At 43.3% G+C, this 11,991-nt stretch overlaps 3 protein-coding genes across 5 annotated transcripts in view; 2 read left to right on the top strand and 1 right to left on the bottom strand.

The window, feature by feature from the left end:
- Positions 1-695, top strand: part of LOC144945222 (membrane-associated phosphatidylinositol transfer protein 2-like) — a 114,476-nt gene extending 113,781 nt beyond the window's left edge. For both annotated transcript variants that reach the window (XR_013639640.1, XR_013639639.1), the window contains exon 19: positions 245-695. The gene's annotated coding sequence lies outside the window, so the exon portion shown is untranslated. The remainder of the gene's footprint in view (positions 1-244) is intronic.
- A 3,628-nt stretch (positions 696-4,323) lies between these two features.
- On the bottom strand, positions 4,324-11,742 carry HGH1 (HGH1 cochaperone). Of its 2 annotated transcripts, XM_078873543.1 has the most exons (7): positions 11,561-11,648; positions 10,335-10,884; positions 9,937-10,037; positions 9,554-9,652; positions 8,136-8,227; positions 7,371-7,493; positions 4,325-6,712 (listed from the first exon to the last, which is right to left on the bottom strand). In XM_078873543.1, exons 2-7 carry the CDS (start codon positions 10,868-10,870, stop codon positions 6,596-6,598), a joined length of 1,068 nt encoding a protein of 355 aa, XP_078729669.1. In that variant the 5' UTR covers positions 10,871-10,884; positions 11,561-11,648; the 3' UTR covers positions 4,325-6,595. The 2 variants fall into 2 exon arrangements, with proteins under 2 accessions (XP_078729671.1, XP_078729669.1); XM_078873545.1 differs by lacking the exon at positions 10,335-10,884 and having other exon boundaries at positions 4,324-6,712; positions 11,561-11,742.
- Positions 11,688-11,991, top strand: part of GOLGA3 (golgin A3) — a 30,340-nt gene continuing 30,036 nt past the window's right edge. The window contains exon 1 of the mRNA XM_078873542.1: positions 11,688-11,769. The gene's annotated coding sequence lies outside the window, so the exon portion shown is untranslated. The remainder of the gene's footprint in view (positions 11,770-11,991) is intronic.

The raw sequence follows: 11,991 nt of genomic DNA, 5'->3' as shown, positions 1-11,991 counted from the left end.
AACAAATTGCCCAACACCAATGGGAGTATTTTGTTCGCATGCTTCGAACACTGTCACTTAACGCTTTCACAGCCTTATACTTGTTTAACTGCCGCCCGGAAGCCAGACAATTGTGGCGTTCATGGTTGTGGGTGAAGCTGGGGCCAGTACTGTGTTTTGGTAAATGGTGTGTGGAATATATTGGAGGGCGGGGGGTTGTATGACCTTGGGCCTAATGTGCAATTCTTTTTCTTTCCTTTCTCAGATGTTGCCACTGCATGGCAGCAGCAGACAATCGTGTGTGTGTGTGCGTCGCCCGCAAAACAGAAACACGAGGGGCACCGTTTGCCTGGGTCCCGAGGGGTAAGACGGGCGTTTAAAAACCCAATCACGTGTTTGAATAGGTTGTATTACGATAGATGTCTCGGAGAGCAACCACTAAGCTCTCGAGTTGCGAGTAGAAGTTGAAACTGCAAGGACTCGTAAAGTCCCTGCTCTAGTCCAATGGAACTTTCTTGGCCATGTTTTAAGAAGACTGCTTTGACGAATATTGTTGCATGGGTCCAGAATAGTTGTGAAGCAATGAGGTGCTGTCGGCCGCATTCTCGTTGTATAAATCGCCACGGATATATTTAATATTTGTTGCCCTGTCCCATTGCAAGATGTTATCGGGTCAGATAGCATTTTGCAAAAAAAAACATGTTCCTTGATGGGAGCAACTGTGTGCCAATGTGCTGCGCGTTACTCATAGGGAACTGTTCCAATGTGAAATTGTTGCACTATTTTGTTTTAAAATATAAAATTGATATTCGAGTATAAAGTACTGAACATTTATCCTCCGTAGCAACTCAATGCGATGAGTAAAGTTAGGTTGTATAAAAAATAATGTAGTTTGAGTAAAGGACCAAAAGCGATGTTTTGGCCTAACCTTGGCTTGTGAGTTTCGTAACGTTAATATATATACCGTATATCGGCTGGCATGCACATCCTGTGTATTGATAATCGTAGGTGACTTGTGTTTTTAAAGCTTTTGTACAAGTAATAATTCCCCACAATTTACGAACAATACCTAATTCGTTTCCAGTATGACGTACAGTACTGTTGTATGCAATGTATGATGTTCAGAGTATTGTATTTTACACTTCAGTCTGGCCAAATTATTTCCTTGTACAGAATAATGAGCATGCGAATCTCGTGATAATGGAAATGTGAGCAACGTTTGTGTACACTGAGTGCTCCCTCTAGCATTGCCGCAACTCCTTTTGGGGTTTTCTTGACTAAATTGTTATTTTGTGAGGTAGCCTTGGCAGGATAATGGCAGATTTGGTGACAAAATACTGCATCACCGGCTTCTATGGGACCATGACGGAGTTAATGCAGTAACATTGTAGAGTGTTTGGTAATAAATGTGTTGACTGTACTTTTCGTGCTATGTTTTGGTGATATGTAGACATTATTGTTATGCTGTATTCTTAGGTTTTTTCTGGTAAAGTCACGTAGGTAAAAAATTAAAAATAATAAAAGTAAAATGAAATCAAAATCACGACGTTTCGGAGGCAACACAAGCTTCCGTCTTCAGGTGGAACCGTCACAGCCCGACAGCTGTATCAAGTAAATGAGAGATTACAGGAGATACCACTCCGTATATATAATGGTTGAGGGGGGGGGGAAGGGCCAGGAATGGCCCACTTTTTATTATTATGGTAAGGTGCGGCTTGAGACTATGAATAGACTGCATAACAAAAGACTGAGCCTTTATTATGGAGAGGTTCGGTTTGTGACTATGCCTAGCCTACATAACAAAAGTGTGAAAAAAGAAAGCTAAACCTGGTAGAAAGCTAAACCTGGTAAAACAAAAATGGCTGTCCAATCTAGAATTGTTATGCTGGTTTACCTCAGAAAAGCAGTTGTGTTAAAGTTTCGACGGTTCTGTGTCCGGATGAATTAGCACCGTCGTTTTTTCCCCCTCACATCCTGACAAACTAGTCCATCAACCCCCAAAAAAATCACTTATTGGTACCACCTGAGGTGGCAAAGTCGAGTAATGATTTTTTTTAATCCTTCATGTGTGTGGGACATATTATGATCTGATAACCTTTGCGGAGTGGCAGCTTAGTTGTAGTTACCACGACTTTTATACACCCATAGACTGTGACAGGCGTCCGGAACGATGCAATGGGCATTATTACTGAAAAACTACCTCGACCAAAGCCAGTTAGGTCACAAGCTGGTCTTTATTGGTTTAAATACACAATGAAAACAGGATAATAAGGAATATCATAGTCAGGTAAAGAACTACTTGAATATTATGAACATTGACATTCGCATATACTTAGTCAATGATACATGTAATCCCATATATATTGTTAGTGATGGGTATATGTGAAGAAGGTTACATTATTGTTATCACGCTGTGTGTACTTGGTTGGTGTTAACAAGGGTAACCAAGTCCAGAATCACCACACTGTGCATCAATGTATACACCACAGGGTTAGCCTGCAGACAGCACTTCCAGATTTCTGCCTGATAGTTGGCTCGTTGATCACGCATGAAGAGGCAGTCTCTACATGGTGGCAGTTGGCTGGACTCGACTTCTCCCCTTTTGGTGCAGAAGAGCTGGTAGCGCAGTTCGTTCACCTCACCCTCACCAGTGCTGCTGTTAGCAACATACATGCGACAGGTGAACTGCTCAATTTTCTGGAACAGCTGATCACTCACATTCCATGACTTCTCCAGTCGACTCAAGGTATCTTGGCAGGAAGTGTCCTCTCTCACCATCTTCAGGGCATTCAGCTTCCCTCAACCGGCGAATGCACTGACAGTGACGCAGCCTGTGAAGGCGTGTAAGCCAATTAGGCTGTCAAAGATGCTGTCTCCTAGTGACCTTGCCAGATTGCTGATATCGACAAACCGTGTGCGGTTCTGTGTCCCACACTTCTGGTAGATGGGACAGGTGATGTCCTTCTGGAAGCCAAGACAAAGCACCATGACATCAGTGTCCTCAGCTGTGATAACTGCCTTTAAGCCCACATTTGCTACATGCAATGCATGCAGGAGCAGACTGGTGTCACCTTCTTCATGCGTGGAGTGCAGCTCTGCTACTTCCTCACACTCATCTTCTGTCAACTTGTAGCAGGTTTCCTCACAGGCCATGTACAACACCTTGCCATGCAGCATCTCTCTGTATCGTGGGAGTTTCCACTTTTCCACCAGAAACTTGATGAGACTGGTCTTGTTGAAGGTGTGCACAGGAATTTTCTCCACTGCTGGACATGGTGCCCCCCTGCAATGTTCTTGTACTGGAGAGTGGTGTCTTTACCCCAATTCAGTCGTTCAGCATCTTTGACCGAAGTCTGTCGGTAGACATCAAAAACATCAGTCCTCTCACTCTGTGCCCCCTCGTGGAGGACCTGGGTCAGGGCTGACTCTGCCACCTGTGCAAAGGTTTTGTTGTTGCCATTCATTTTTTGGACCAGGCTCATCCCATCAACGATGGAAGTAGATGGGGCTGGGATGTCTTCTGCAGGAGACACATTCTTTTCAAGCTCTCTGGCAAGTGCAGCCTTGTTTGTTTTTCGTAGGGACCCATCAGCATGTGCCAGTGCCCATGGCAGTGGGCCCAGTGGGTGGGCAAGGACATCCTTCATATTCACCTTCCTGCTTTCAGCCAACAGGATCATGTGGCTGAACAGGTTTCTATCTGCCTTCTGAACCACATCCTATACTTTCTTTCAATGTGCTGTTTTTAGGCTGATATTGGAGAATGTCTTCAGACTTTGCTTGGTCATCTTGTCGTGGAATTTCACAGATGGTGGGTCATCAGCTAACCTTGTTTGCTTGAATACCTGGTAGGCCTCTTCTCCTATCTCAAGAGCTGTCAATAACTAATTGGTTGGTCATCTACTGAGGCTTTTGTCAAAATATTGTTCTTTCAGTTAATTATATTAAAATACACTTGACACATGTTAAAAACACAAGATTTTCGCCTATTTAGATATAATACCACATAAAATGAAAATGACAAAAGATATATATATAAAAAAATAATTCCTCTGAACATTTCTAGCTATTCCAAGTAGGAAGCAGTATGTAGAATTGTGTGGTGTTACCTATTAACACATTGTCCTGCGGAGGGAGCTGGTAGGAACGTTGGGTTGCTCGGTCAATAGCCAGGGTCAACGGCGGCGTGGTGTATTCCGAAAATATGCCCGACTGTGAGGGCGGGCACAAGCTGGCGTGAGTAGGCTAAACGTTGAGTTTTATAAGGGCACCACGGGGTGACCAGCCCCTCCCCACCCAGCCCCACCCCCCCACCCAGCCCCTCCCCACCCTCCCCACCCCACCCAGCCCCTCCCTGCACGATGGACACAATAATCCCCTGTGCGCTGGTGTAACCAGGAGGCTCCTACCAGTATGAACCATGAGTTGTCACACTCGGCATGCAAAATGTAATTTTGAGAAAATCGCAATGGCAGTTCTGGCACTGTGATGCTCGTAGCAATGAGATTTGAGAGTTCTACTTGTGTATTCCCCATCTTATTGCCATGACAGCAAAGTCAATAGCCATATGTGACTAAGCTAGACATCTGCTCCAGAGAATGAGCTTTTCAATGATATGCAATTCTTAAAATGCGGAGACAAATTGCGATGAAAGATGCAAAAAAACGCGAATTTAAAGCTTTGTTTACTTGAAGTTTGTATAAAATCGTAAAAGCTATTTATAAAATAGAAATAGTTAGTTTTTATGATTTTTATCAATTATTACCAATAACAGTTAATGATAATAATTGTGTGCATGTTATGAAAGTTTACAATTTATAGAAGCAAAACAGAAAAATCTAGATACTCGGACAGTACAATCCGCAAAGCTGTCTACCCAGCCATTGGGAGACAACCTTCTGATCCAACCAAAACCATCACTTTACCGTACATAGCAGGGGTTAGCAAAAAGATTTCCAAAATCTTAAACAAACACAAGATCCAGGTTCGTTTCAACACAGTACACAAAATCCGTGATTTAATCATATCTGTAAAGGATGTGATTCCTGACATGCAATGCCCTGGTGTCTACAAACTGAATTGTGGTTGTGGTAACAGTTACATTGGGGAAACGACATGTCTCGGACCGCGTTCGTGAACACAAGGCAGATCTGAAACACGGTATGACCAATACCTCTGCCGTTGCTGATCATTGTTTTAACGTTGTGGGCTCACACGAAATTGATTTTCCAAGACGGAGGTACTCTGCAAACCTACTGGCTACCTTCAGAGATTTGTTCATGAAGTCATCCAGATATATAAACAGACTTCAACCGAGAAGATGGGTACAAACGGAGCAATCATTGGAAGGACGTTATTAACCAGGTAAAGTCTTAACCGACTGTGATGTTTCCATCCTACCTGCCTATGTCAGCTGTTATTTCCGACTCTCTGAGTACATCACCAGGTTGAATATCTGAGGCGGACCAGCCACAGGAGGATCCCCGCCACCTCTAGTGGCTGGGACCATCTCACATTGACATGCTAATCTCTCATTTACATGCAAGTTCCTTCTCTAGCTCCGCCCACTTACCCTTGGGTTGAGCCCACTAAAATCCTATATAGACTCTTGTTGCAGCAGCTCTTTCTCCTATGTCAGCAGTTCTCCTGCTGTATCTGTTCCACCTAATGACGGTTGCGTGTGTTGCAATCGAAACATCGCATTTTATTTTATACCTACGTGACTTTTATCGAAAGAACCAAATGATATGAAGTTCAGCAATGATTTACAAAGACTATGTGCCATAACCTTCACCCCAATGTGCTGCTTGGTGGAATGAGAGTTTAACACGTAAGTTTTCGCGACCAATCCATAGGTTTTTTTTTTTAGGTTAGATCGCGTAAATATGTTGTTAAACCCGCCATCACCCGACATGGCTAATTTATATTTACGCGAACCCAAAAAAAGCCTCTTATAGGTGGAATGTGCCTTGCGCTCACAAGAACATACATTACCACAATGCAATGTGGCAACAGCATTTTATTTTACTTACATTGAGTTTATTTCGCCATACGTTTTGCATATTGAAGAGTCTGTTATTCTTTACTATTTGGTAACTATTAACGTCAATAAAAAACTGGTCATCAGAAAACATGTTTAAAATTAAATTCTCATCAGGCCCCATGGTGTTATGTGCAACCTCCAACCCTTATCCAATCTATTACTCTGGCCTCTCTATGGGCTATTAAGGGCAATTGCCAAAAATGTCACCAATATATGTATTCTTATAACGCAATGTTATTGACGAAATGTGTACTTGGGCGCCACTGCTAATGTAGCATCAACAAATAATTTGTTCCAGAGTTGGTAATTTAGAAGCCATCTGCTCATGATGTACATGCAAAGTGTTAACACTTCCTGCGGGCACATGATACGTGTTCATTTTATTGAAAAACTAAAATTGCGTTTTGAAGCAAATGCCTTCATTTCATACATGAAACATAAAATGTAATATTGTGCAAACATCCACATATTTGCTCACATGTTGATGTGTGTGCAATGTGTTACTCTCAAATTCATAGATTACACCACCACCCTTTAAAACACAATGGAATCAAGGTCAGCTGTTCGGTTGCATTAGTCTGTTAGTTGCTGATCCTCGTCCTGACGGAGAAGCTGCTGCTCCACGTGGGGAGGGATTTGCACTTTCAGCAGGTTCTGCATGGAAGACTCTGGCTCATCCCCAATCAGTACCTGCCACATACAAAGACAAAGATCCCCCTATAGCCTTAACAGACTCATAAAGTAAGTGCGACATGTATGCACTTCGCGACCAACACGCTTGTGCTGTTTACCACATCAGTAACCCTACTTCATAACTCAAAGTGATTGCCTGCTCAAGCAATCATTGAGGCAGTGCTTGATAAAATGAGTACCACTGTGTGGGGTAATCAACAACAGTGGCTGTGCTATGGATCGGCTCGCACCCGCCACAGGAATTTGAAACTCCCACCACCGACTCGGGGCAGTAAACAGATGAGATCCATCTCAGTGCTCAATGGACGAGGAAATCACTTTAGATTCTGAAAAGAAAATCAATAACCCCAATGTGCACTTTGTATGTGCCCATATTTGGCAGTAAGAAATGGCCAAATTGTTACTGGTATTTTTTACCCCCCATTTTAAACTTATGTAAACTACATAACATATACAGTGCATCCGATCAAACATCTTACAGCATTTGTATCACGCACGCACAGGTATTCTCCAGAGCTGCCGCCAGTCGCTGAGCATTTACTGCTGCACACGAGCGGAACGGCAGTGCGTCGACTCAACCCTTTAAATACTTTCCGTTGGGCCACAACTCTTCGCGTCATTATAAAACTCCACGACACGGACAGCTTTCACTGACCTGCAACAGGTTCTCGCACGCTGTGCGCGCCTGTAAATCCTCCTCCCACTTGTGCAGCTCCCGCAGGATCACGTAGGCGTTCTTCTCTTTCAATACCTGCCGCCCTTTACTTGTTGCTGCCAACTGGACATTTTTTTAACAACAAATGAGCAATTTTCTTAGACATCCTCAAACCAGTCGACTTAATATCACAGTTTTTAATGTTTCCAAACTGTTTATTTAAAGGAGCATTCCCTTCAGAAGCAATAAAACACTATACATTTAACCAACATGATGTTTTTTTATCTCCATAGAAATAAATGGATTTGACGATCATAAATGAGTGAAAGTAACTTGTTCAGATTTTGAAAGGCTGATTTCACAAGTCCGTTTTAGTCTGAAGACCAAAAAGATATCTGTACCCACTCGTGCAGCAGAGAGCCTTTGTCTGGGGTCCACAGGCCCTGTTCATTACAATGAAGCCACAGGGATTTTAATAGCAGTTGTCAAGTGTGGAATGGATGCAGAGTTTACATGTGTCAGCCTAATCGACGGCATCTTTGAACGCGTTTTTGAAGTGTTTTGTATTTAGTATTAAAATACCAAGATTCCAGTGGATCGATGTTTACGAAGTAATCAGGTTTTAAAGACATCTCACCGTACATTTTGGGAACATTGATCAATTCCACGCAATTATTTGTTGCAGCAGTCTATCAATCATTGGTGGTAATGTCAATGGTGTTCAAAGTGATAAAAGTACGATGGCATAAACTGCGCAAAAGTTACCAGCATGATGGCGTCTATCAACATCCGTCTTATGTCAGGATCATTCTCTCGCTGCTTGTCTTCTGGCAAGTACTGCAAATCAATTGGTAGCCCTGAAAGTGACAATGTTCGCAGATAAAATGCACTGTTAATGTTACATTCAACCATCTTTTCAAAAGAATAACTATTTCCTGCCTGAAAGTACAGACGAGGTATAACTACATTGAACTGTCATTTCACTCACTTGAAAAATCCAAAGAAGCTGAGAGTCGTAACCTCAGTGGTTCCCAGCCTTTATCGACCCACAGATTGTCACTGTAAACCTCAAAAATTGTTCGCAGACGACCGTACACCAAAAAATTGCTTTACAATTACTAAATCGTAGCATGTGCAGCAGATCCGTGGATCACTTTTCACAACCATGTGGACCTCACCACAGGTTGTGAATCACTGTTCTCACTTACGATTATAATTCATATGTAACTTTTATATTTTCTTAAAATATTGAAATGACAGACACTAGCATTATCTCATTGTTTCAACTCAACCAGTAAGTTGAAGAACAATTCTCACAACAAAATTTTGCATATTAATATCCAATTAAAACATTTGGTCGTGACAATTTAATAACGAGACAAACTTGGTCATATGATGTAAATACTCTTTGGTTTTTTCGTTAAAGTCACGTAGGTAAAGAAAATAAAATAAATTAAATCACGTTTCGGACACAACACAAGCGTCCGTCAACATCAAAAAGCAGTTGCTGAAATAGGCAAAAGAGCTGCTTGTAACAGGGGATTATATAGATGAGGGAGGGGGGGCGGAGCCAAGGATAGGGAGGGTGGGGGGGGAAAGGAAGGAGCAAATATGACATTAGGAGTAAGGAGCGGTAAATGAAAACTGCTCTGCAAGACTGACTTGCACAGCAAATTTCTGAATGATGGAAATGAGCAGGGCTGAGTGTAAGAGACTGGAGATGCGGATATGAAGGCAAACTATAAAGCAGTTAAGGTTTTACCAGGTGAATAACATCCTTCCAATGATTGCTCAAATTTGTATCCATCTTCTCGGTTGAAGTTAGGTCTATGTTTGATTAGATAGATGAGGGAGGGGGGGCGGAGCCAAGGATATATGATGTAAACTAATCCAAACATCAATTATACATTTTGATTTAAAGCTTTCGTGACTGCAGGGATTCATATTCTTGGTTCTTTCGGTAAAGTCACGTAGAAGGGAAATAATAAAATAGTACATTTTCTTGCTGTGGATTTCACACCTGATGATTGCTTGTGTTGCAGTCGAAACGTCGTGAGAATTTGTATTGTTTTATATTTTTATTATTTTATTATTTCCCTTCTACGTGACTTTACCGAAAGAACCAAGAATATCAATTATACATATTTTAATTGGCCGCGAAAGCCCACGCGTTAAGTCAGTACCTTCCATGTCCTTCTCATCCAGCTCCTCTGGACCGGCTAGTGGCAGCAGCAGGAAGGGAAGTATGTCCACGTGCTCCCCAAGTAGCCACTCGTGATGTTCTGAACACAAAATAACGACCGTGTATAATTTTCCATGTTACAAAATTCCAATAGAAAATTTGCAGTTGCCTTTCCTGTATGTATATTAGATGTAAACTACATGTACAATACAAACCTCTTTCATTGATCTCTCTAGCATGTATTTGTACTGTAATATTACTTAATTTATGTAATGTTATATACGTGTTAATGTGTCCATCTGTGAAGTGCTCTGGGTAATTTTAGTGTGAAGGGTGCAACACTAAATTATTTTTGATTGATTAATGTTTGATTGATATTCATACCGTGATCAAAGCAGCAGTTGCGCAAAGTACCGACCACACCGCCTCTTCGCACTGACGATGCTTCATACTGAGTGTATGGTAGAAATCGTTGAATGGCATCTCTACAATAAAACAAGCGAGCAATGTGATGACGCCAATAAGACATATAGCAATTAATAGATGGGTTTTTTTGGCACAGGTAAACACCCATGGGGCAATGCACATCTTTGATGGGGATTTGGTTACACAAGATACCTGGTTACAGCAAAAAAAATATGAACAATTTAAAACAACTGCACGTGGTCAGTTCCGCATGGTAAGGTGATACGACATGGCACAATCAGCATCAACAATATTACATGGCACAATCAGCATAAACAATATTACATGGCTTGCAGAACGTGGAAACGTCTACTCACCTATCTCTGTCAAGCAGAAAGCGGCGTACCTCTTGAATTTGGCTGAGATTGGACATAAGGGGGCCAAGGTAATGCAATTTTCCGTTTTTGTTTAAACCTTCATTGAAAAAAAGATCTAAAATTCCAGTTAACCCAGTGTCATTTGCATTAATGATATCTAAAACATGTTTACACACCCTTTCATCTCGTGTTAAATTTGATAAAATGGCACATATTTGTTCTGAAAAGTGATATTTTGGTTTTAGCATATTAGACAACAGCAAAGACACTGGTATATTAGTCATAAATACATCAGACACCGACTCATCCGCTGATAGATTTATCAGTATATTAAAGTAATCACTAACGATGGAAAGGGATGGGTCTTTGATCAAAGTGTTCAAGGCTTCAATGATGGCCTTCTCCTTGGCCAGCATGGTTCTGCCTTCTGCGCTGGAAGTCAACCCCAGCAGGTACTCCGTTACTTGAGATTTTAGGTCTGGCCGTGTTTGTTGTTGCAAAAATCCAAGAAGATCCTTTACTTGGTCGGGCTCCATAATTCGTTCGCTACCTGCACACACATGTTGATGATAAATAAGCATTTTTTTTTTTCAATTAGCAAAAAGTCCCAAATTCTCTTATATTCTAGCGCGTGGAAATACCTTGCGTGCAGGAGTGATAACCATAAGCAATTACCCCGAAGACGTCGTAGGCAGGGCGTAACAACTTAGTCTGATAAAACTATGCCACTGGTCAACTGACAGACCAGTTGTCCTGACATGACATCCCTACCCTCACCAGAACCCCGACTCTCACCAGGACCCCGACTCTCACCAGAACCCCGACTCTCACCAGAACCCCGACTCTCACCAGAACCCCCTACACACACCAGGACCCCGACTCTCACCAGGACCCCGACTCTCACCAGAACCCCGACTCACACCAGGACCCCGACTAACACCAGGACCCCGACTCACACCAGGACCCCGACTCACACCAGGACCCACACTCACACCAGGACCCCGACTCACACCAGGACCCCTACTCACACCAGGACCCCGACTCACACCAAAACCCCGACTCACACCAGAACCCCGACTCACACCAGGACCCCGACTCACACCAGGACCCCGACTCACACCAGGACCCGGACTCACACCAGGATCCCGACTCTCACCAGGACCCCGACTCTCACCAGGACCCCGACTCACACCAGGACCCCGACTCACACCAGGACCCCGACTCACACAAATTCTCCGCCGCTCCCCGTTCCCCTCCACGTGTCGCGCACGTGGAAGCCAGTCGCCACCCGGAAGTGAAACAAATCCTCCGCTTCCGCATCGCAACACAACATCTGACGTCACCGACGCTGACGCCACTTCCGCCTCGGACGCGCAGGATCCACGTAGCGAAGTCGCCGCGGCCTGCGCGGTTCTCCCCATCGCGAGGGCTCCAGGTCGCTCCCTGCCTCAGTGTCTCAGTGTCTCCCTGCCTCAGTGTCTCCCTGTCTCAGTGTCTCAGTGTCTCCCTGTCTCCGTGTCTCAGTGCCTCAGTGTCTCCCTGTCTCAGTGTCTCAGTGTCTCCCTGTCTCCGTGTCTCAGTGCCTCAGTGTCTCCCTGTCTCAGTGTCTCAGTGTGTCAGTGTCTCCCTGTCTCCGTGTCTCAGTGTCTCAGTGTCT

The sequence above is a fragment of the Lampetra fluviatilis genome, chromosome 37 (genome assembly GCF_964198595.1).
Source record: "Lampetra fluviatilis chromosome 37, kcLamFluv1.1, whole genome shotgun sequence".
In the NCBI taxonomy this organism is placed as follows: domain Eukaryota; kingdom Metazoa; phylum Chordata; class Hyperoartia; order Petromyzontiformes; family Petromyzontidae; genus Lampetra; species Lampetra fluviatilis.
The sequence above is the reverse complement of the archived record's forward strand: the minus strand, read 5'-3'. Positions and strand labels throughout refer to the sequence as shown.